General features: G+C 41.7%; 1 protein-coding gene across 1 annotated transcript in view; it reads right to left on the bottom strand.

Annotated features, from left to right (window-relative positions):
- The window catches only part of LOC104472322 (ubiquinol-cytochrome-c reductase complex assembly factor 1), a gene marked incomplete at its 5' end in the record, with an annotated part of 45,148 nt that extends 20,383 nt beyond the window's left edge, over positions 1–24,765 (bottom strand). Inside the window, 6 exons of the mRNA XM_010087940.1 lie at positions 3,374–3,482; positions 9,644–9,701; positions 15,604–15,676; positions 18,584–18,691; positions 23,011–23,115; positions 24,647–24,765. Of these exons, the coding sequence (XP_010086242.1) occupies positions 3,374–3,482; positions 9,644–9,701; positions 15,604–15,676; positions 18,584–18,691; positions 23,011–23,115; positions 24,647–24,765 (572 nt within the window). The remainder of the gene's footprint in view (positions 1–3,373; positions 3,483–9,643; positions 9,702–15,603; positions 15,677–18,583; positions 18,692–23,010; positions 23,116–24,646) is intronic.
- Between the last annotated feature and the right edge of the window lie 1,535 nt (positions 24,766–26,300).

Genomic DNA, 26,300 nt, shown 5'->3' with positions numbered 1-26,300 from the left:
CCTTTGATAGCCTGCATGACAGCAAAAGCAGGGAAAGGAATTTCCTAACCTCCTAGGAGCTATGCAGATTAGAACTTAGTGCCCTAAAAGTATTCAGTAAAGATTTTTTTCATTTAACTTCTGAGAAAGGCTCAGATTCTGATACCAGAAAGCATCAGAGGAACATTAATGTAACCTTCTTTTTATCTGCTATTCTTGATATATTTAACTATCTTCTTCTGGAGGTAGAATTCATACTGACTGCAGGACTAAATTACTTGAAAATAAACAGCTGTTGCACCTATTCCTCAAGCAGCTCACAAACCCTTTGTCATTACCTCAGCTTCATTTTAAAAGAACCATTAGGGACAAATACATCAACATTAACAAGTAGAACCTAACACCTAGGGTAACTGCCCTGCACTTATTTACCACTTAAAACGCCTTGCAATTGCTAAAGCTGAGATGTGAGAAAGAGTTCAAATCAGGGTACATCTGTGTTCAGGGGAGGAAAGGGTACATCTATGTGCAGAGGAGGAAGGTAAGTGAAGAATAAAAAACCATGGAAGAACCAAGAGCTGCCCATGCAGGGGCACGGTGAAGTGGCACGTGGAACCAGGATCACTAGCACTGAGGAAGGAAAATAAAACAACAAGGAGCAAGGCAACGGCTAACCTCTTCAGACATCAATGCACAAATGACTTTCATCTCACATCCAATAAATACTACCAGAAGAGACTTAAAAGTTCATTCACCTTGAGAAAGTAATGACTGAAAGATTAGGAATAATTAGAAGACAAAAGAAAAAAAATCAAATCACTAAGAGATTACAAAAGCCTTCACAAACACTGCAGGGAAGAGCACAGTCCTAATTTCCAAGTTTACCATCTAGAAGAGTTCACTGTGCTTTCTTACACACCCTTAGTGCCTGGTCTAGTTCGCCGTTACCTCAAGAGTTCATGTTCTCGCACAAGGAGTCTCATTAAAACCCACGGGTCTCTGTGCAGCTAAGCTATATTAAATACACACACAGACGTAACTGTTTTTGAGATCAAGCCTTTAAATGCGTACATACTTCATTTAAGCATCAGCTATTGCCACATAAAAGCTATGTTAACATTCGGTTACAGTCAGAAATATATTATAGGAATCACTGCAAACTAAGCACACTCATCATTACAAACAAAGATTGTGAATTTTAAATTCAAGGATAAACTGAAAAGATGCCTAACCTGCCGAGGCAGAGAATGAACGGCATTCAAACAACTTAAGATCTCCTTACAGTTGCATCATACAGCAACCGTATCATTACAATATGCATGTATTAACATTTGAGGCTCCAGATTGGATGAAAACATAAGGCCACTGGTGGGGTTTTTTTACACTTTAGGGAATTTTGGGGAGCAATGGAATAGTTTAGTTCGCAGAAATGGAATCTGTGTGCTTCCCTTTACAAAGAACTGACTGTAAGCACTATGTTTTCTTCCCTTAAAGTTTACTGAAAAAAAAAAACAAACCTCAATACAGGTCTAACTTACACCGTGCTTCACTTTTGAGTTCTGCATGCTTGTAAGGGTAGCAAACAGCCAGCTTTGCTTCTCTCTGCTGCTGCTTCACATCCTGCAAGGAAAACTACAAGATGGCATTTGAGGTTGGTTCATACAAGGCAAAATTAGGGTCAAAAGGAACAGAGAAATTATTTTCTGTTCCAAAGCAGCATTCTGTCTGTGCACAGATGGAATCAAAAGATCCTTGAAGAGATTTTGGAGGGCTTTGTGAGGTGGGGTGTTTGGCTGGTTTAGGTTTTTTTTTTGTGTGGTTTTTTTTTGCCTTAAGAACAGCCATAAATTTAGATCCAGAACAAAGATCTCAGCTGTGTCCAGTTCCTACAGAAAGCAGAATCCACCACTGATATGACATGCAAGGCATCGGATCAGGACAAAAAAGCTATTTCACTCAATCTTCTCCTCGGGTACGATCACCTCATTTGTCTGGGCAAACTCACACTGCCTTAAGGCACCTGACCAGGAAAGAAGAGATTCCCATATTGGATTTTATCTAGAGCCCATTAACGCAACAACAAATTCTAAAATGCCTGAATTCAGATTTAAGCCAAAAGAAGATTAAGACTATGAACTGTCTTTAAAAGCAAGCTGTAACACAGTAAAGCTACGAAATTCCCAACAACTCGGAAAAAAAGCCATTGCTGATGGAATAACTGAAGTTACACCAGAATCGACGCTTTCTAAACCACATACAAAATAAAAGATCAGAGCGAAACTTCTGGAATTACTAATGTGCTCACACACCAAATCCTAACCCACTGGTTAATTCCCTTGTTTGTCACCAATAGCAACACCCTAGCAGCTTCTCCCTGGGTTATCTGGCTGACAATTAAGACTTCACCATATGCCATCACTGTTATATGAAAACCGTCACTTTTCTAACAGTCTAAGTTGTTTTAATCACAGACAAACCTCTGTTAAAGCTCTGAACAATTCTTTTCTTTTGCCACAACACAGGAGATCTTCCCCAGCCCTATTCTCCCACTAGGAGTGCCCTGAACACCGGCATCCTCAACTGTGCCAGGTCCCCTCTCACCACCGTGATACTGGGGTTATGAAAACTATCTCCTCCTTCCACTGCTTCTGCACTGCCGTCTCTGAAGCCGATCACCAACACAAGGCTGGAGAAACACACTCACAGGCTTTAAGGCTAGAAAAGGCCACTACAACTAACAAGCATACCCTCCTCAGAATAGGCCAAAAAGATCCAACCTCGTTCTTCCTTCAAACTTGCAAATGAGCTATCCTTGGAGCTACTCTCTCCTTACAGCATTTATTTTGTGATAAAGACTAGGTATACTAAGAATCCAAAATGAAAAATGAACTAAAGACTAGTTATAGTCATGTACAGGAACTTCACATAAAAATTATGTCCCTTAACTTTCCTTTCACTCACCATCCTAGACACAGAGAGAACTCAAAGCTCTGCTGGAATTACTTACATTGCAGTTATACATTTGGCACCAGTCATGCTTCTCCCTACCTCAGCTGCTTATTCCTATCCACAAATCCCTGTTCTGTTCTAGCAGCATCCACTTCTGCAATCACATGGCAAAATACGTGGAAAATTAATTACTTTCAGACAAATCACCATCTTCATCCAGGCCATGGTGCAGTTTCAGAAACAAGGTCAGTGGCTCAACGCAACAGGCGGTACAGCTGCCGGAATGCCGGGTTAGGAGGAAGGGCTACAGAGAGCAGCTTAAGCTAATAAAGAAATAAACAAGCAGCGACAGGTTGATTCTTAGGCATTCTTCTAAGACATGCAAAGTTACAAAAGCACTGAAAGATGGGAATCATCAAGATCATCAACACCAAAGATGACTTACCCCCATCACCTTACCACGCTGTTCAACATCCTCCCACATGCAGTGAACTATATAGCGACACATGTACTTCCCGGTGCGACCCTCCTGCTTCATTCGTACCAGACACATCCTGCAAGAACATAAACACCACATTCAGAGTTTTTCTTCAAATGTAAAGAGTAAATTAAATACATTTCCGCTCACTTAAGATTCTCATTACCATATGTGGTTTTGTGATCAGGAAAAAAAACATATACAAGATTTTTTTTTTAAATAAACAAAAAAAATCACAAACTTCTACTCAACTCAAGAGCTGTATGTGCTGGATTTTGGTGAATCCAGCTACGGAAGAGTGTCAGTGGACTCTATTCTGTCTGACAGTACTGTAATCTGGTTAAACACTACAGCAACCTAAATTCCTCAGCCTTAAGAACATATCACCCTTTGGAGCAGGAGCAAATGTCTTGTCTAATCCTAGGCTACAAGCCAGCTGTAATTCAGCTTGGTACACTAAAGTGCTGTAAGAGTCCGAACTAGCCAAGCTGTGAAAGCTTAAGCAAGTTACAGACTTCACCCAAATTCACATTAGCAATGTCCTAAATTATTTCAACTACAGGGCTCTTTGGATACACATCCAACCACTTGGCAAAAACCCCTACACGCAGTACATGCTAAAACTCACAAGTTCGTAACGGCATCGTGGGATCTTAATGAGAATTCCAGGTTGAGTTGTTTTACCTTTTTTTAAGCATTAAAGCCACTTGGACTTTATTGCTGCTGTTCTGTCAGAACAACAATTTTATGCTGCCTCTTTTACAACATCTGTAAATAGCGTGGACTCAAATACAGGCTAATCCCTCACCAAGCTAAAAGACCAGTCCCATCACCAGTCCCACCTTCTCTACCTCGCTCTGCTCCTGTGTGAGGAGCCAGAAGTGCCTGTCCACGACTGAGCTACTGTAGACAAGGTGATGCTCAAACACTGGAGCTGAAAGAAGCCACTGCTTTGCAAAGAGACGTGCTCCAGGTGGGAAGCTGCTCGCAGGAAATTCTTCTCACAACTTATGTAAAAGCAACAGAGCAGAGCTGCTGGAGGCCACTCGGAAGCAGTCGCACACTAACAATAGTGAATGTGCCTGTACAAGAGTTAAGAGGTAAAAGTGATGACTTTTTTAATCTGTTCATGTCTTCAGTGGACATAAGATCTGTGCCTCGCTACCCGCAATAAAAGTATTGGTGATCTGTGAACGCCAGCTTGTCTGCTGAGCTGACCTGTTAAAGGACAGACGCCAGTCTTCAGGATGGATTTTATCCTGGCTGCTGATCAGGAAAGCAAAGATATTTTTAATGTGCAAAGGAAGCAAAACTGATTGCCAGTCATGAGTCAGAGACAAAACAAACTGAAGATAACAAAAACTGCATTACTACTATATTCTTTTTTCTGATTAGAACCATCCATTTAAGCCCCATAAAAGGGCCACGGAACTGAGACACCAAAATTGAAAGAAGAAAAGCCCACAGACCAGAATCCGATTTCTAGATGGAGAGCTTCTGCAAATGACACTGGCCACACAAGAGACAGGTTGGGCTCCAAGCCAAGCCAGGTGGAATGAGGTCAGAAGACTGGAGAGAGGGACCGAGGCATGACAGCAGACCAGTGACCAAAGGGTGGAGTGACTGAGAATCCGGGTAGAAGGCGGGTGGAGCAGGGGAAGGGCAGCAGTCAGCAAAGGGAACATTGGGATGACTGTGGCAATTTCTGTCTGAGGAAACAGAGCTGTGTAAGGATTCCCAAGGTTTATATTGTGGTAGTGACAACTCGGTACCTGTCCAACAGCACCGCTGTCCCAGCAAACCAATGCGATGAAGACACTATCAAGAAATTAATCCTCTTCTTGCTCATAGAAAGATGAGAAAGCTTTCTGCTAAACCAGTGATCCAGAACTCAGAGAACACCTGACAAGTTACTAGTCCTTCCACAAAACAAATACACAAAGAGCTTAAAACTTCTGTGTTTTACTTCCACCAGTTTCAAAACCTTTGTTCCTCTTGAGCAGTTACATAATTGAGCTGTATGAAAAGGTTAATTAGTAAGAGTTACTGTATCCCAAATCTTTACCCACCACAAGTCAAAGAGAAAGTTTAAAAGATTAATTTTGGGCTACGAAAGCATTTTTATACCTCTCTTGCTAAATACGCAAGCTCAGGGGGGAAAAAAAAAATAAGAGTGGCTTGGCACAAAAACCTCCTTCCAAGCATAAATACTGGTTCCTACCCAGTCTGCCTTCAGTGGTGGTGATGCACAAGGAGAGAGCAGTGCACAGACCAACAGCTAACAACTGGTCACTGATGAGCAGGACTGCAGTGGTGTGCAGAGCAAAACCTGCTACCCACAGAGCCTAAAAGGCAGCTCTGTGTTTGGATGCATAGTGCTGTCACAGAGCTGTTCTGCAGCACCACGAGTGAGATCATGGAATTTTGCAGTTTATTTGAAAATTTGGTAGTTTGTTACTGCACCTGCCGTCTGAGGTTTAAAAGACAGAGACTCTTTAAAGACTATAAACCTCGTAAGTAGATCAACACAGTGTGAAACATTTTATCGTTTCACTACAGTACCTGTTCTGTAGTTTAGTCAAATACTGACTCATCTTCGTCAAACCACAAAAACAAAATTATTCCAAACCATCTTTAGAAAGCTGTCTACCTGACTTTGGTTGGGTTGGATAACTTATGCTGTATTTAAGTTATGCAGAGAGATTACATTAAAAGAAAAATATATGAAAAGATGCCTGAAAAGGAACAGGAGCACCTATAACTCGACCCACCTGAGATGAGGAGCAGTTTCCCACAACAGCCTCAGCTCCAACTGCTTCTGTCCGTGTTCCCACAGTGCCAACAGACTGGCTTAAACACCAGAAGAGGCAGTGAACACCACCCTGCCGACTGCCGTGCGCTGGCTCAGTGCCGTGCTATCAAGGTGTGACACTTCTAAGGGCAAAGCTCACTCCGAGCTTCCCGCTGTCCCCTGCACCTGCTCATTCCTCAGTTTCTCCAGAGCAACTATTTCTGGGGCTGTGTTATACTTGTTCAGAGAAACTCCTCTGCCTTACCAGCACAAATCTGAACACCAGCCTTGGAAGGCTTTACTCTGTTTAACCCACCCCCCAATGGTCAGCAGCTTGGGGGACAGGAGCAGGAAGCTCCTGAATCGACTTTGTCATCAGACATATGTTGGGACATGCACTTCTATGAGTAACAGCAATGAGCAGAATCCTGAACTCTTCCTAATTAGGTTTCCATGTTATCCTATGCCCCGGGCTAGGAAGTTCACCGATGACTGTATTTGCAGCCTGGTACAGGTCTCTGCTGGGGCACAGGCAAACATAGAATCGAGCCTGGCTGTGCAGTCTTCCTCTCCCCTGGCGCCTTTGCTTAGGCCATGTAGCCCACTCCCTCACGGTAAGGCAGGATCAACTAAATGCCTAACACATTCCAGATAAGCCAGACTCCTCTCGTGTAATTTAACCGGCTTTCTCCCTGCTCCTTCTACCATGAAATGCAGAGAGTTCATTCCCTTTCTCCTGAAGCAGCAGGTTTCAAAATGGTCTGGTATCCTCAGTATTCTCCATGCCAATCTCAGAAATCTTTTCCTGCAGGAACTGTTTTCTACATACTTGGTGGTTCTTGCTCTCCTCTGGACTCTCTCTCAGACTGATCAACACTTCCTCAAGTGCAGGTTTCCTTATGAAACAGTGCTCAGATGAATTCTCGTGACAGATCTTTGAGTCTTTCAGAACAGGAATTGTAGCACCACTCTGCTGTGATCCTAAACACGCTAGAGATGTCACCACACTTGGTGTGGTGAAAACATGAAGGAAGCTCTATGCATCTACCCGATACATCCTGCACAGAGACATTTCTTAGTACACCCACCAAAGCCATAACTCTGGCAGTTTCATAACAGCTCTGGACACAGCCAATACTCCATTCCGCTTGCCACTGCATGGGAAAAGGCAAACCCAGCAGTGGAGATAACTGCTTGAGATTTTCTAAAAGGTCTGGACTTTTAAACACAAAGAATCCTCCTGACACCAAAGGTGTGAAGTTACAGAAACAGCCTATAAAAGCATGACATTCAGGAAAGAATACTGATAGGCTGGTTTTCTGAAGTATACTTTCAGCACAGCACTGGAAGGCACTGGTGTGTATCTAAAGGAACATTGTCTTGTTATCGAAGTTAGCAAAAGCAGAGGCTAAACACAAGAGCCTGAATGTCCCCCCCTCCTGACTGGAGGCACGTAGGAAAACTCTGTTCACAGACAAGAAGAAATAAGAGCCAGAGATTCAAACAGAGGACCCACCAGAACCTGTAACACAAGAACGTATGCTCTGACAAACAAATCTATGAAAGGTGAAATGCAAAACGCACAGAAACAGTGTTGACTAGAACATGATGGGCAACGACAACAAGAAGGAAGGAGGCAGGGTCTACCAAACTAGAAAAAATTCTCATCTTCTCCTGCTCCAGAAGACACTTTAAATCAGTTGAAACTAAAACTCTGAAGAAGAGGGAAGAAGTAAGTACACCAGCAAGTGACCTGGACTGCACTGCAAGGGGGAACAGGAACGCTTTAGCAGATGATGATCAGAACCTACGTGGTCAGGTCGTTGGCCACGAAATCAGGGAGGTCTAGCCTCTGAGGCAAGAGGTCCCGCAGGAAAGACAGAGGTACAGAGCCTTCAGAGGCGGGTAGGATGTCCTTGACCTTCCCAGAATGAGCAGAATCAACAAGGTTCTGCTCCCACTTTACTGAGGTCAAACTGATTAAAGAAAGAGAACCACAGAGAACACAGCAACAAACCGAACCGTGAAAGCAAAATTATGTCATGGCAGGATCCTGGTCACCGAGCTAATCACAAGCAAGGCCCACAGCATTTCCCAATGACCCAGACAGGGAGCAGGCCTATCATGGGCTTCTCTGTATCCTGGAATATCACGCTGGATCTCTCATTTGTGGGTGGAAATTCAGGCCAAGTGCTGCCTTCTCCAATGCAGCTTTGACCTTAGAATTTTTGTGGCAACTCTTGGCTTTCTCCAATGTAGCTTTGATCTTAGAATTCTTGTGTCTATCCCATACCAGTTTTGTTTCTGTTACAGTCCTCGTATTTATTTTTATGCTTGTCATGAAAGATTATGTATCTTGAATTTGATGCTGTGTATCACAGAGTACATTTTCCTGTCAATGCAAAATCAAGATAATGTGAAAAAAAAGTGTGTTCTTTGCAGATTCCTGTTACTCCTCTTTGTTTCTCCCCAGCTACTTACAAACAGTTTGGTTCTGAATATTTATTGCAGTAGTTTTCCAAACAGCAATATGAATGGTTAGCTTATCAATTAATTTTTAATGCCTTTTTTTCCAGAGAGAATGGTACGAAATAAATAAATTGCAAATCTCAAGGGTCTTTCTTACTTGATTGCACTGATTTCATTAACGGATTATAATTTCAGTGGTTCTGCTAATTCATTCATTTTTAGTGAAATGAGCTGCCCCATCTTTCACTACACTGAGGAGCCAGGAAATCAAGAGGAGGGAAGGGGGGAAAAAAGGAGGCAAGGAAATAAGGGGCCTACGCTTAAGTGTAGCTATTTCAGTACAAACTTCCTTTCAGCCTCTGGGCAGCTGAGCATAAGTCTATGGACTTCAGTTTCCTGAAAGATCTGGCACTTAACAAAAACTACTGTACTCTGTTGTGCATCCCTCTGACCTTTACAAGTATGTAATGCTAGATGAAAACCTGATTTTTTTGGCTACTATTTTCACAAATGAAAAAAGGAAAAAATTTAATGTTTAAGGTGTTAAATATTTTTAGATGTAGCCAAGCTGGCATTCACCAACCTGCATGTATGTTTCAGAGGTGCAAGAATAAATGCCAGTGCTATAATTTGTTAAATGCTTCTGACGGGCAGCAACTTCAATCACCACAAATTCTCCCAATTTAAACCACTTTTCCATAAATTTAAATTTTTCCTAAAACACCCAAGTAAGATTTTTCCACAGAGACTGAGCAAGGCTTTTAAAAAGCTCATGGCAAAGATCGTTCCACTACTGAGGAATTTAGATGTTAGCTTCTCTGTGGGACTTTTTGTTCTTTAGTAGAAAACTGCTAACATTCAGTAATTAGTAAATTGAATATAACCACTCTTATCAACAACCGTGGAGCCTACTTTTTCTCACACCAAGGTAAATATCACTCTGTTTCAGTTATATTACTATTTTACTTTTCACTTACCAGACGTGAAGCTGGGCTACTAGAAACCACGAATTCAAAGTATCAGGCATTTGGCACCCTTGATGGGAGGGGGAAAAGAAACACAAAAGCAAAACTAAATATTAATATGAATTTCATCATGTTTTGCACCTAACAGAACTTCACTACACTAAAATCTAAATACATTTTAGCAATTTAATTTCTGGCCCTATACATATCCGAAGAAAACATTGTTTACTTGTGCTTAAACTCTAGCACATGCACCCACAGGACACTGCAGATGACAAAAGATTTCATGTGTTTAGAACTCACTCAGATAACATTTATGGGGGGAAAAAAATTTCAAAATGCAGAATTGGACAAATGTGGCTTCTAGCTCAGGAAGTCGCCAAAGCAGCAGAGAATAACAGGGAAGTATCAATGGATACTTTGCTCTGTTCTTACACTGTTCCTTTAACACGTGCTGTCACCTCCTGCCAGGGACAGAATACTGTGGTAGCTGGTCTTTGCTCCCACTCACTGTTCTGATTTACTCCACGGCTGTACAACCCACAGTGTTCTGCGCGTACCTTGCCTCTAGCCATGCTACATTAGGATTAAAACCACCAACCAACCACAGAAACAATTTCTGTTTCCAGATTTAGCTCTACTCCAATAGCCCCCGGGTTTCCCAGAGATGGTTTGTCTGTATGCATGTCCTCACTAGGGATCTGCATGTGCTGTTGCAGGCTGGAGATTTAGGCTACGTGGCACAGAAACCATATTCCTCTTCCTTATGTTTGGAAAGCATGGACCTATGGGTTATGTGCACTTCAAGTCCTTCAGTTCCTGTCAAATTTAAACCTTCCTCCTAGGAAGTCACTTCTACATGTGGTTCCTGGAGAAGTTTTAAGAGGAGTACGTAATGAGAAAGGTCTGACACACTCACCTTGGCCTACCCAGCGCTTGGTCATGTCTTCTGGACTGTTCAAACCTAGCTGTAAGGAGGCTAGGGAGTATTCAGAAAGGGACTCGCCAGTCAGTTGTGCCCCAAGGAAGTCAACCTTATCTTTTCTGTGTTGAATATATTCCCTCCTGAGTCCTATATCTCTTGACTCTCAAGTATTACCAAGGAGGTTCACCTGGATCATGAAGCAATACTTTTCATGGTCTCCTCCTTTTTAAGGGCCAAATACGGTCAGGAAACCACCAGAAGAACCAAGGAAATCATCACTATCCCTCTCTCCTCAGAGAGACGACTCCATCAGTGTCTAGGAGGAGCCAGACTCCAGCGCCAGTGCCCATACATCACCTATGCCACTCTAAGACAGCATAAAGACACTAACAGTCTATGTTCGGAGATTAAACACCAGTTTTCCCTCGCCCTTCTCCCCTTTTGGCTTCTCATTCCTATTAGAAACAGGTCATGTGCCTAGAAACGACTACCTTGACCTAAAGGCATGCCAAGGCACCTCTAACCAGGGCTGGAGTACACAATGCCTGCATTAATCAAACCATTTCATTAAAAGAATGTTCTCCAGGCAAGATTCAGAGCAAAACACTTATTTCACCAGACAGAGGTTTCTAAAGTAGAAGTCACCATGTATCAGTCTCCCACCACAGAAATCACTCTTCAGTGGAAAGCTCACACCTCTACTACTGGAAATACAGAAAGTTTTTAAAGACCTATTCAGTACCCAGGAGGGAAGAATTTTTTCTCTAACTTTCCAAGTGCAGCACTTCTATTTTTATAATTCATTTTTTAAACTGGTCCTATATTAGGACTGTCTACATCGTAAATTTAAAGGAGGGATGGCTCCTTTAAAGCAAGAAGCTTGCTCTCAGATATCAGGTTTTAAAAATAATTCAATTCTAAAATTTGGGGTTTTGGAACACCTTATTCTGGGAAATTAACTGGGGAGAAAGATCCATCCTATAATCAAACAGCAAAATATTCCCTTCAGAATACAGTTAGATACAGAAAAAATGTGTGATAGCAAAGCTACCTATGAAATTACTGTGATTATTATCAGATGGGGAATAAATCTATTCTGCTCACGTCTGCATACAATATGATACTGTATAATACATGAATACTCCGGACTATGAGGACATAGTTCCTCCAGTCATATTCTGCACTTAAAATTCACCAGGTAAGAGATGCAAAACTTGAACGTGGACTTTCATGATAGATCATCTTTGACACTATCACAGTTTTAGGAAGGACACAACAGGATAGCATCCCCGCATCCTGCAAAAACCCAGGTGCACTAGGGCAGCGTTCCCCTGCGCAGTCAGCAGCAAGTGCCTACAAAGTACCTGATGGGCTAAAGGAGGCAGAAGAATCCAGAGTCCTGTAGGTAACCTCCAGCCCTTTCAAACTGCTTGGTAGCCCCACCAGGAGCCACCTGAAAGGCTGTTTTGATAGTGTCAGCTCTTTACTACTGCAGCTCATGACAGTGGAGCAATTAACAGTATTACCAATTCAAGATGAATTCAAGGTAACCCTACACTCCATCGGACAAACTTCAGCTCAGCTCTCAGTATCACCTACCTGACCCCAAAAGCTCTTCTGACCTTTCAAATATAAGGTTAGGCATGAAACACTCAGAGGTGGCTGCCTCCTTCATTTTGTTAGAACTACCAAAGTTCTGCAAGCTTTGTGCACAGAAAGCCTGGTACCAGTAATCTTGCTATTGCCTCTGCTACTTCTCTGTTCTCCTTTAGAGAAGAAACAGCTGAAGTCTTAAAGCAACTTCACTTTCCATATAAGCAGCACAGTACAGCCATTTGGGATGTAGGCTCTACAGCAGCATGCCCAAAGGTTTGTCCACGGATGATAACAAAACAGAGACAACAGAACGGCAGGTATAATAAAACTAACTCTAGCGTAATACTAGAGTCTCAATTAAAACACCTTTATACACTACAGCAGCCTCATGGCCTGCATATCCATGTTTTGGTGACTGCTGTTCTAAGGCATAACACAGAGGGAGGCAGCTCACACTGCATAACAGAGTCTCAGAAATGTCACCAGATACCAGCAGAAATGCACAAGGCATGAAGTGCTATCACTGCTCTAATCCTCAGCACCGCACTGCCCAGTCTTTACGCTCTATGCCACCTCTGTCAGAGAGCTACCTGACCAAATTCACACACCGATGCAAGTTCCACAAGGTCACACTGCAGTTGTTATTCGTCCCACAACACAACCACATCACAAAAACACGTCCAGAAACACCAGTGAAGGCTCTATGAAGAACTGGTTCTGGTCACACTGGGTTAATGAACCCATGAATGGTTTTACAGATGCGTGGCGGTACAGTTTCCGAGGCCAGCTCAGTAGGTTAACAACTCTCAAATGGCAGAGAAAAAGCTAATAAGCTCTCCAGAGACCAGAGCTGACTCCGCGCTGTTCACTTGGATATCTCAACCCCATGCAACCAGAGCCAGAAGCGCTGGCGGCAGCAAAGCACAAGCACACCACTAGGTCTAGACGGGGTCAGCTCTGGCTCAGGCAGCCCCCAGCGGGGTCCCAGGCAGCACCAGTACTGCCCTTGGGGTTCCTGAGCTGTGCAACTCATCCTGTGGGTGTGCAGCGTGCACAGCAGCACAGTCTCAGGCACACCTGCGCTTGCTGCATCACCAAGGGAAGGAGTTAAGAGTTAGTTGCTTCCTACTTGAAACATTCAAGGTCAGGTTGGATGGGGCTCTGGGCAACCTGATCTAGATGTCCTGCTTGCTGCAGGGGGGTTGGACTAGATGACCTCCACAGTCCCTTCCAACTCAAACTATTCTGTGATTCTATATACTGGTCCCCCCAGCTGCTCTTTTAGGAGTGAGCTGCAGTCCCGGCTTAAGCTGCTCATATTTATTTCAAAAAGAAGCAATCCAGAACAGAAAAAAACAGCTCCTGACCTAGTTTGACAAAGACACGGTGAACTGGAAGTTGGATATATTACATTATGTTCCCCTCTCTTAATCATATACTTCTTATCACCTCCTTTATGCCACAGCTGCTGTCCATCTGACCCCTCCATGTGCCACTTTAATTCCCTAACACCGCAAAACAGTGAGTCAGTAAAAAACTCGGCCGTTTCTGAACCTCAACAGTTCAGTGGAGGACGTAATTGTCCAGTCCAGAACACAAGAAGAGGAAGATGGAGAAGTGAGCCTTTTCCCTTTGGCCGCTACTTCAACACAGCTGCCCATGGAACCACAGCCTCAAGCTTCTTCATTGGCAAAACCAATCTACAAGGTTGACACAGTCTGTGTTTCAGGTGAACTACTTTTTAAACATGGATTTCAAGCTTGGTAAATTTTAGAGCCAATCCCCCAAACAGCTGCAGCTGTAAGTAGACAGAAGTAACAGAAACTTCTTATATCTGTTTTCACATGAAAGCAATGATTTCTCTGGAACCACAACCATAGACCCCAACACCGCAGGTGTTCTTGTAACACCAACGGGTGCGTCACACACTCTGTCCATTGCAGCAAAACAAACTATCTCACTCCTTACCTAACAACGGTCTCAAGTCAATGCAAACATAGGTTTCCCTGGGTGCAAATTCAGAGATGGACCAGCTAGTTGTACCACAGGGCAAAAAGACAAAAGAAGGAACAAGGACCTCCTGGAGAAAACAGCGAAAGATGAAGGAAAGGCTGCCTGCTGCTTGTGACACGCTTAAAGCGAGGGCGAGCTCTGGGAATTTTCTCTTTAAAATGGTAAGGCTATCAAGCATACAGCTGAAGCAATTTTACTCAATATTGAGCCTGAAAATCTGTGCCAGTGTCTTTTTCACAGACATGTTTTGAGATTCCTTTAAAGTTTAATCTAGGGCATTCTTCTATCTTTGTACAACTAACCTGTTAAGCAGAGAAAGTGAAACACCCGTTAAAAACAGCAAAGCCTCTATATGAGAGGCAAATACGACAAACAGAAGAGAACTTATCTGCGAAAGCCTGAGAGGGCACGCAGCTGGGGAGGGGTGTGTGCACACAAAAAATGAGGCTCTAATTTTTTTGATCACTAACGATGAATCCTACTGCTCACAGAGTTCTCTCGCTCTTGCAACCGCTGAAACCACATCACAGTTTTGGAAAACCTTCTGAAAACCATTGGAAAATCTTGCAGCAGCAACACCATGTACCAAACCACCCTCAATAAGCTCTGCACTAGACGACCACACAAAGATGTCCCTTCAGCTGATCTCTCAAGAGGTGTCAGCAGCAGCCCCAACCTGTGCTGGTGTGTTGTAAGGCCATAAGAAAACATTTGGCAGCTCAGGAATTCAGGTGACAGGACAAAACTAGGCAATGGGCTTACTACCAGCTAAATCACACCAACACAGGAAATTATTTACATATGAATAAAATATTATGGAAGTTCATCTAAGTCTCAAAAACATATCTTCCCCATTCACCAGCCAGATTTGATACTAATAAAAGCAGCAACAGATTTCTTTAGCTAATAGCTAAAAAACTGTGTGCAACATGGAAAAGCCATCCCAACTCAAGCCAATGACCCTGTATCATAAACAAAGTTGCGCATCAGTGGACAAGGATGGTTCTCATACCTGCACCCCAGTTATAATGAACCTTTTCACAACTGGTCATGGGACAGGGTGGGACACAGAGACCATCTGACCACAGGAAAAAGGGAAAAGGTATCTAGATTCTTAGTTTATCCCACCCCTGGTAATAAAAAAGGCAATATCCTTCAACGTCCAGGATATTCTGTGTTTTATCTATCCCACCCTTGTTCTGTACTGCAGCGGGCAAAAGGTAACAATCCCAGCCTCCGGAGTCTGCCCTTGAACCCTTGCCACTTCAGAGCTTAAGGGAATGCTGTAGTACAGTCAGCTTCTAGTTGACCACGCACTGTTAGGGTCTGACAAGTCTTTTTGCTGTCGTATTTACTGCTACTAATATATCTAACGAATTTTCATCAGAAGTTCTCTCACCAGGGCAGTAGTCCAAACACCATCAAGTCCATTACTTACTGTTAAAAAATTCCTCGTAGTCAGTTTTCTCCACACAGCATGTGTACATGCGCAAAGCTGCTACCTTAACTTTCTAAAGAAAAAGAAAAGACAATACTTGAAGCATTCATTCATGAGAGCTAGTGAACACTACCATTTTTGTTAAACAGACACACCACCATTTTCTGAAGACTTCTTTTGAGAATCACAACCATTTGATATTTTCAGGAGCACATTAAAGTATTATATCTCTCAGGAATGACACAAGTATAATCAGCCTTGACTTGAGGCAAAAAAAAGTGATTAAATTGCTTCCTGAATACCTTTCCAAATCTAGTTTAATGTAAGACTCACATTACAGAAAAATAAAGTTACTTTCCTTACAGAGACTCCAAAGATCCCACTTCACAATTCCTGGTTTCCTCCAATAACTTTAACTGATGTATACCACTCAAAAGTGTGTTGCATAATTTAAGTATTAAAGAAGTGACATACCAGATGTCCTAAAAATATATTTTTTCCTACAAAAACGAAAATTGACGTACTAAGCTTCACAAGTGAGAAAGTAACCCCAAATGATGAATGACATGAGGCATACTCAGGTGGTTTGGCACTTCTAATTTTGTTCCTGGCTTGCCATCGCACCAGAAACACCTTCAGTACATCATCTATAACAAAGACACATGTGCTGAAGCTTCAGAGAGCGCAATAACTGATAGCAAGGATCTTAAAGAGAAGAGCTGTCAGCCATTCCTGTTTACTAACACCAAAGGGAGAAAAATACAAACATTTGAAAACTCCAGAGCCCACTCCCCTACCTAAGCTGGGGAACAGCACTGGGTTTGGGTTGGTTTGCTTTGGGTTTGGTGGGGTTTTTTGTTTGTTTGGTGGGTTTTTTTTATTTTTAGTGACATACACTAGGAAGCATCTCAGTGCTCACTATACTACAGAGACGAGCACTATGCCCATCAAATGGCATTTCAAATTGCCAAAAGCAAAATAAAGAAATTGCAACTGATCTCCTGCTGTAGAAACACAGGAGGTATTATTTTTCTTATTCAATAACTTCAGGCTTCTGTCAAAAATCAAGTATACATCCAAACTTCTTTCAGGAAAATAGCTTACACTGCTTAGTGGAGTTCTGAAGGTTTCCTTTCTAAAGGAAACACTGCCTGGCCTGGGAGCAGAGCTCTCCCCAGCGAAAGCCACTGCCCCAGACCAGGCGTTACCAGACATTAAAAGCATTGTAAACAACAGTCCCTGCAATCCAGCCTTTAAATAAGGCAGGTAACACAGGAGAAACTGGTGAAATTTAATCATGGAAGTTTTAGGGTGTAGAAGAGGTGTGGGGGAAGGGAGAAGAAAATGGAAAAAAAAATAGAGAAATATTAAGAAATTTCCCTAAGATCTCATAGAGAGCACGGGCAAGGCCAAAAATGAACTCAGGTCTCTTGGGCCCTAACCACAAAATAACTCTCTCCAAACCCAAGTTCCCCAGCCAAAAGCAGGCAGTAAAGAGTAGCAATTAAGGAGAACTCTGAATCAACACTTAGAGCTAACAAGAACCTTTATTACAACAATATGTACACAAGCACATGGGAGAGAAACTATTCTCTCATGAGGTTTAGCACCACCTGATTAAAAGTAACTGATTTTAACTAAAATACCTAACCCCCCTAAGTGTCTTTTCCTTACATTTGCCTTCTGAGGAGCAAGTGTCAGTTATCTTTTCTTTGCATTTGCTTTCTGAGGAGCAACATGCAATCAGAAACAGTTTCAGATCAGTCTCAGAGGAGGTCCGCTCCACTTTGCAGATATTCAAAGCACCTGATAGGTTTTAATCCCCACACAGCTGGGCTCAGCCCTTCCTTCAAGCTGCCTTTTCCTCTCACTCCCTTATACTGTGTCCTAGTTCAGAGCAAAGAAATGATGAATTTCGTCTTTTTCCTTCTGCATAAGGAACTGAAGGAGTCTCTTGCAGAACTGCTCTGTAATTACTCAACGTTAACAACTGCTTTATGAAAGGACTATTTAAAAAACGTGAAAGAGGAGGACCTGTTTGTCACTCTGCCCTAGTCAGCTACTACTGAACGGGGACTCAAACAGCAATCATGTCTCCCTCCTGCTGTTTGGGAGACCTGTCACAGAAATACAGAACACTGAGAGGTTCAGAGAAGGGCAACAAAAATCAAAACATGAAGGAGCATCAATAACTGAAACAAGTTAGATGGAGTTTCCTCAGTCCAGAGAAAGACTAAGATATTATGGAATACAAGTCTACAAAATCACCGGTGGAAGAGAGAATGTGAACATGCACTCCAAGGAAAGAGCGCACCATTTTTTTTAAAGTACAAAATTAAAAGGCACCAACTGAAAACAACTGTACTCCTTGCTCCCAGTGGGTACTCAAGCTATGGAGCTCCCCGATACTGAATGCTGTGGATGCCATAAACTTAGAAGAGTTCAAAGTGCAGCTGGACAAATTTATCCAAGAAAAATCCAGCAATAGGTATTACAGGAAAACACCTAGTTTCATGCAGGAAGTCCTGGAACAGACAACCGTTGTAGGCTGGAGGAGCACACGAGACAAGGATAATAATTTGCTTTTCTTGTAACTAAATTATTTCTAGGCAACTGCAATTGGTCATTATTAGAGACAAGATGATGGTGTATGCAGGTGCTTCATTTAGCTAGTAAGGCTGTTATTGTGTTCTTTGGTGCACAAAGAGCAAAATACCACATCTGAAGAAATTCAAGAAGCCTTAAGACTCTACAAACCAAATACAATATCCCTACTCCTGTCAATGATAGATCAAGGGAGGTTCAAGCTACGGATTATTATTCCTCACGCCACAAAGCAGGAGTTTACATGGCTAATAATTAGAACTTTTCCATTAAGTACTGCTCCTATCATAAGAAAAAAAAGGTGGGGTTTTTTTGTTTGCTTTTTAGAACTTTGAAAGAACCAACAATGAAAAGAATTATTAAATGAATGCTTTACCCATCTACTATACTTCAGTGGTCCTGTGAAACCCAGTGCTTCTATGATCCTTGTGAAAGCACCCACTTTTTCTTCAGATGGCTGCAAGGAATCTTTTGAAGACAGATGCTGTAAAATTGAAACATCAGTATTTCAATCTTAACAATCAAATCTAACAAATAATTTCAGTTAGAAAAAGCTACAAGTTTAATAGAGAATTTTAGTTTTGTTCACTTTCTTTGTTCACCAAAACAAATACATATTTAGGTCTTCTCTGAAAAATATAACACTGCTTTTCTTATGTGACATTCTTCTGTTTATGAATGCAAACACTGCATAACCATTTTGATAAAATCATCCCATTGGAAGCTCAGACTCGGTTTGTACAGAAACCTGCTTCCCAAAATACAGCTCCCATTCTAGATTCCCATATTCTTTCTAGAAGTGTGCCTTTACTTGAGCTTAAATAATTTGCAGATAAAACAAGCAAACAAATCACAGAGTAAATAAAGCTACCCTTTCACTTCCCTCTCTTACTCTCACAGGCATATCATATTCTAGAGTCATTATATATTATATAAACCAATCAGCTCCATCTTAAAACTAATGAAGCCACATGAACCCCCTGTTCTTACTGAAAGGCTCCCCGAGATTGTTACTCCCCTTACAGTTAATCTAAATGGTACTCGCAGAAATTCTAGATCAGGGAAGTATTTAGTCCTCAGTGATTTGCAGTGTCTGCAAACGTGAAGACAAACGTTCCCTTCCAGGTTAACTACACACCTGAAACACCACCATTGGACTGATCAGAAATCTTTGTGGCATTTTGCCTCTAAGCGCCCTGGCAGTAGCAATCAGCCATCGGTAATCACCATTTGTACTCCAGGAAAAAATTTCTAATGAATTAAGTATGCAGTATAAACATTTTGTTATCAACAAAATACTCCACTTTTAACCCATCTGACCAAAATCTAACGCATGTGAATCTCCTGCCTATACTTGAGGAATACAGCTGAGAGCCATTATAATCTGAGAAAGTTCACTGACCAAAGAAATGTTAAATTGCTTGAAGTAGTTGGAATTTTACCCTAAACACGTGCTCCTAAGTCAAGCACATACTGACAAAATACATTTCTTAGTAGGGAAGCAATTAAGCAACACAAGGAGTGCCATACATGGCCAGAACAAACACTTAGACCAGGACGCCATCTCCAACAAGGACCAGCAGCAGATACTTGGACATGACACAAAAGCAGAGAAATATGGTGCGCACAGCCCGCAGCTCCCCAGGCTGTACCTGCCCAGCTTCTGACAGTCCTTCCTGCACTAGAAAATGTGGCCACACACTTTTGGCAGCTACAATGGGATGCACCTTCAGCACCCCCGTGTTGGACACTATTTAACCTCTATAACACAGTTTAGTTATGTAAAAAAAGAAAAAAAAAAATCTCTAATGCCTGTTTTAAATCCAACCTTGGCATTTCGTTGGATGCTCCCAATCTTCCTGTAAGAAGCCACAACAATTTCCCATTCCCTCATTCAGTATCTTTTGTGAATTTTACAGGCCAGTATCATACATATGCCCATCAGTTCTCCCTCCTTGGTTAGTTCTGAAGGGCCCTAAAATAGCCTCTTCCCACACAGAAGGCTCTTCACATTTCTGATCATTCTGGCTGTATTCTCTACAGCTTTCCTAGCACTATATTGTCATTGTTGAAATGGCGTAAATGATAAATAAATACAGATTAAAATATAGACACACATCCTGCTATACTTAATTAAAAACTAACTGTAAAGGTGACAAAAAATGTATCTTTGAGACATAATCAGTCCCTATGTACTTCCACACACAAGCTTCAGTGTACAAGATAAAACGCTTTGCACTTGTGTACTGTCCAGAGATGGTGATTAACGTCCCCACCGTGCCTAGTATTCAGGTCGATAGGAAGAAACATGCCCAGTGCCATTTTGGGATCTATCAGTCACCTAGTAAGACAGCGTAACACTGTCCAGGACCTCCTTTAACACTCACATCCTTGCTTTGAATGTTGGCCATTAAACCTCCTCACCAAGTCCCCTGTTACCATCCACAACAGAAGCGTCTGCAGAGGCCCTTTCCCATCCTCTGCCACCTGTGATGGACCCAGTGAGTCTACTGACATGTACGGGAATATTTAAACCAATTTTCTGTACTTTTTCTTCAAGATTATCCCACACAACACTCTTTTCCTCTACACTCAAAGTGACACCTAACCTTCCATCACAAGTTAACTCCCTCAGCCCCCCTCCAGCCCAGCAATGACAGGATCTGCTCCAGGCAGAACCTGCGGCCCAATAACCATGGCTGTACCAAACTCACTAAACCAACCTTCATCTCCTCCACAGGAATGAAAACCATACTAAACCCCCAGTGAATCCATGCAGATTAATTCTGGTACCTGCCTCTTATCTACAAACATATTATGAAGTCTCCCTCAGCATGGATTTTTCACTATGCTGAGGAAGTTAAGTTAAAAACCAAAATTAACTCACTTCAACTGTTGTTAGCTCATCACCAAAACAATGATTGATGGAAAACAGTCTTTTTCTAAGAAATGCCATGATTCTTGCTTCATTCTTCTGCAAGTCTGCCTGGACTAGCTCGGGAGATGGAGATGGGATTTAGGCAGTGAGTGTTTGGTTCAGCCTATGGACAGAGGTACGCAGTTCATCCTGCCAATGCCAGGACCGCCGCCAAATGCAATTAAACAGTCCTATAGGCATATATAAAATCACATCTAGAAAACATACAGAGAAAACTTCAAAAATACATTTTACAACTCACTCAGAACAAGCTCATCAAGTCCACCTCAGGCTGACTTTCCTGCTCAATACCCAAAATTCAGTGCTCAAAGCAAAGAATCCTCTTAATTTTGACACCAAATATAAAAATGAAACAACTGGAGCTCACCATTAATTCTAAACCACCTTCACACCAGGAGGGCATAATCAAGTTCCCAGTTCAAAGATGAGTAAGTACTTCTCTATTTAAAATAATGAGGTTGCAGTCCAAAAACCTACCTCAAACCTCACCTACAGTGTTGTAAACTGCTTCCTCTGCAGTCATAAACCCTGCCTGACTTCTCACACCAGGCTTACTATAACCAGGAAGCCTCCCGATTCCTCTTTCAACCTTTGTAGCCCTCCCCTAGCTCTTTCCCGTACATCAAAAGGAAGTCTCTGACCCCTGCCTTGAAGATCTTCATGCCACTCCTGACTTGTTAGATCTTGTCATCCATCTCTCTCCAGATCAGCTCTGCAAATGAAGCTTGTGCAGGTACAGAGGGGGGACGCAGGCTGGCATAGGGACTATGGGTACACACCATACTTGAGAGCCCGAATTCTGTTCTTAGCTCTGGCCATGGTAAATTGTGCAAGCCATTTTCTATGCTTTGAGCTCCTTGTTTGCAAAATGTTTAGTTTACCTCACCAGCTGTAAAACACTGAAAAATTGACTAAAAAAAGGAAAACCTCTAGTTAAGAGCTAAATACAAACTGCAGCCAGGGGGTTCTTCTACACATCTCCTTGTTTTCCTTCATTTTATCTATCCATGTCAAAATAATAAATTTTAAATACTTCTCAGTTTTTACCTCTAACTGTACACCAGCAAAATACACAATTAGGCAGATAGCAAACTGGGACTGTTGCTTTTACGCAAGTTTTACCCATCAATCCCTAACTTTCCATCTGTCCTCTCATTTCTCATGTACACATTCCATTTAGCCATTTTATTCACACGGTGTTAACAAAAGCAGGATCAGGATATTTATTAGCTAAGAGATGCTGACTCCCTTGGATTAAGTGATAAACTAATCTTATGGAGATGATTCATATTCCAGAAAACATCTATTCCAAGTCAGAAGACAATAAACGTAAGAGATGCAGAGACCACAAATTAACAAAATAGTACAGGTGAACAGTAAATAAATTATTACACAATAACCAGTCATCATTAGTAGACGGCATGACAATTTTCACTGTTTAGCAAATAGCAGAACTGTCATCACACATTATTCCCAAGCTAAAGAATTAGGAAACATCTTCTCACTTATAATAGGTATGGGCAACTCCTGTGCTGCCCTTTTCAAAGGTAAGAAGGGAACATCTGCCCCAATAACTACTCTCCTTAACTTAGTTTCTTTCCTCATTGGAAAGTAGCCCTCAGGCTTATATTGGGACCTTCAACCCAACTGTAACTGCACCTTCCTACGCCAGCACTTCCATCTTCCAGACAGGAGCGGAGAGCACTTCTCAAATCACCGCACCCGCTGTTCATGCCATACTAAAACATTTTATATAGATAAAAGTTGTATCATCTCCTACATGTTTTGAAAAGCATTTTGTTACCTGTATCTGTATAATCCCAAGCACAAAGCGCCCTCCGACAATAAAAACAAACCCTTCTTACCTTGCTGGTATTGTAAAACAATCTGTTTTGCTGCGTAACAGCCCCATTGGCTTGAATCAATCCACCACGGGATTTAGAGAGTCGGAACTGGCCAGCCTTGCGTCTCTAATAAAAATGAGAAAAGAAAAGAAAAAAATGAAGAGACCATCGACTACTAAAAACTTAACTTTACACCATTTAGTTTGCTTCCAAATCAATTACAGTTCAGTCTAATCCTGAAAAACTTTGTATCACAAAAAGCACAAATTTATTATCATAACTGTTACAAACAAAATGGTTCTCCACACTTTATGCTCCACACCGCACTTTTTCTAGTGTTCTGTAAACGTACTGATGCAATGGACTGGCAGAACATTCCATTCTCAAAAACCACAGGCTATCTGCTGTGATTTTCTCACACACTACTTCTGATTATAGGTTTTGCCTCTTAATAAAGAATAATTCTTTTTCCCAGCCTTGCAGAGAAACAGAGTTCATGCTATTTTTATCTACAATTTTATACTCCATTCAATTGTCTTTGTGGCCAGGACTTGAGCAAAACAAATTACAGGGTAAAGCTATCACTACAACCACTATAACTTTACAGCACATGATTTGTATTACACAGCTACTGCACAAGAAAGAAAACTAGCAAGTAGGAGCGAGTGGGATCTCCAGGTAAGAAGCTGCACACCGACCAGAACACCCATCACAGCCTCCCAGCACACTCACATTAGCAGTAACTTCTTCATGAATAAATTCAGACAAAGCAAACATGCTGGTTTGCTCAGAGTAGTCATCCCCAGAAGTCTACTGAAACTACTGGTGGCTCAGAGTAAGCCCAATTTTATCAATCAACTTCACAACTGCTCGTTTCCCTCTCTACTCCCAACATCGTAGGCTACTTGATATGGACTGGTGCTTTAATGGTATGGCTGTGTCACAAAGCACTGGCAATTTTCTCAAGACTGGAGGGTCTTATCTGAGAAAAGACAACCAAGCCAAAGAGCCTACAGGTAGGTTTCTAATTCTGTAAGTCATGGCTCCACGATACAAGTTGTAATATACAGGAGGACAACGAAGAGGCTTAATCTCCTCTCATTCCATTGTATGCAAGAAGATATACTCTAATTCTGTTCAGATAGCCTGCATCTATTCCCATTTTCTACACATTTTTCACCTCTTTATTATTAACTGCTACTACACAATTTTCTACTTAATTTGCTATGGATAGACACAATCTGACACTATGCATGCCGCTACAGAACTGGAAGCAAAAATGCAAAGCAGTGCTTTCCACAAAAAAAACCAAACAGTATTTAATGTTGTGCTGCGCTCGGTAAACATACCAGCAGTACCAGAAAGTCCAAGGCTACTGTACAGTGGAGACGTTCTATAAAACACAGTGCTGGAAATCACATGCAATTGTCACTAGCTTGTAATAGCTGCTTCGGAAAAATGACACCTACATTTGGACTTCTGCACTTAATCTACTCACGACAGATCATTTGGATCCATTAAAAGCCTGTGCAGCTGAAATGTCAGACAACTGTGTGATAAACGGTGGGAGCTCATCCTTTTAGCAGCACAAAGCTTTTAAGTTGCCTTGAATTTTTTTTTTTTTTTTAACACATTTGAACATACTCTCATATCCTACCTGGAAAATACCATAGAGCATCCGTCTGCACTGGCTCTGGGCTGCAGCTGTCTGTAACAATCCGCTGCATGCTGCTATCCACTGAGTTACTCCAGCCTGGCAGCTCTGGAACAGAGAGACTAGCAATGAAGAAAAGGACCCTAAGACTCAGAAACAGTTTAACTGTCCTCCTGCTTCCACAAGTTTTATTCCTGTATACAACAATCCTCAGATTAACGTCGCAATTTGCACTTGACAGAAGAATATTTTTTTATTTTTAAAAAAATCACGCTTTCCAATACAAGCTTGCAACCCAAGTTTGATGGCAGAAACAGATCAGTCAAAAGAAATGGTGGGCTGTCTACACCATAAAACCACACCACAATTTTTATCTATACAATAAATTCAAATGCTTAAGAAGCATTCTTCAAATGACTGAGTGATCTCTAAAAAGCCCTCATCCAACCCTCAGCTTTTCTGTATCTTTGCCTTACTTTACTCAGGCACAGCTAAGAATTTTAGTATTTCAAAAGCACATTTGTCCCAACAAATTTCAGTGAAGAGAATTATTCTCTGTAATGAAAACGTCAGGTAATATGGACAAGAGGCAGGGTTTTCTTTGCACCTTTCATTTTGTGCAATATTGAAGTTAGTACAATATTTGCCTCCTTCATACATGTTCGACATTAATACTGGAAAGAATGTAGATATTATCAGAATGGATATGCTTTGTTCTAACAAAAATAGCTTCATTTTCAATTGGCCACAAAGATGATTAAGAGATTGAAGCATCCAATGTATGAGGAGAGGTTTAGCTTTGAGGAAAGAAGACTCCAGGGAAATCTTATCAATTTGTATAAATATCTGATGGGGTGAGCAAACTCTTCCTAGCGGTGCCCAATGAAAGGACAACTATGAGACCAGCAGATCTGCCCCAGGATGAGGAGGAACAGACACAAAACCAACTTGGGTTCCTGCTCCCCATTCCCTGCACCCGCACAGTCACTGCTGTCCCTCCCCAACTCCTCACAGAGACGCACTTTTAACCCATTAAGGGAACTGATTTGGGGTTTTAAAAACTGAGGGTAGAGATGCACTACCACGATAAACGTCATTAGTGTTCACTACTACTACACCTTCCCACTTCTTCTGTAGCGAGACTAGTTTCTGCCCCTTCTCCGTAACATCACTACCCAAAAAGTAAAATGATGAAAATGATGCATTTCTATCCAAAAAGACATTTCAGCTGAGTACCACAAACTACTTCTTGAGATAATCCAGTGCTCTGACAAACTGTTTAACAAACACTTAAGTGAGAAAGAAAATTGACCATTTTTATAAATAATTACAGTTTACTACATGATTCCAAGGCATCTGACAGATTTTTTTTCAGGCTTTTTCTCTGATATAAGAAGGAAAACATGCCTAGGTTGCAATATGTCTTAGAGCTTGAATATACCAGTGCTTATAGTTGCTGAAAAGAACACCGCTGCAACAAAACTGGAGAGAGACATATGAGAACATAAAATAAGCACACGAACCCTTAAAAGGTGAGATGTGATAAGCAATCAAGTAATAAAGAAAAAGACAACAGCAGAAAGCAGCAGAGCAACAGAAAGGGAACACAATGAGCTGAGGAATCCTCCCTAAGCCAGCATGACTGTTTGCAGAACAC

This window comes from Pterocles gutturalis, unplaced genomic scaffold, assembly GCF_000699245.1.
Source record: "Pterocles gutturalis isolate BGI_N339 unplaced genomic scaffold, ASM69924v1 scaffold38761, whole genome shotgun sequence".
Taxonomy (NCBI): domain Eukaryota; kingdom Metazoa; phylum Chordata; class Aves; order Pterocliformes; family Pteroclidae; genus Pterocles; species Pterocles gutturalis.
Note: the sequence above shows the minus strand (reverse complement) of the source record. Positions and strands in the feature narration are given on the sequence as shown.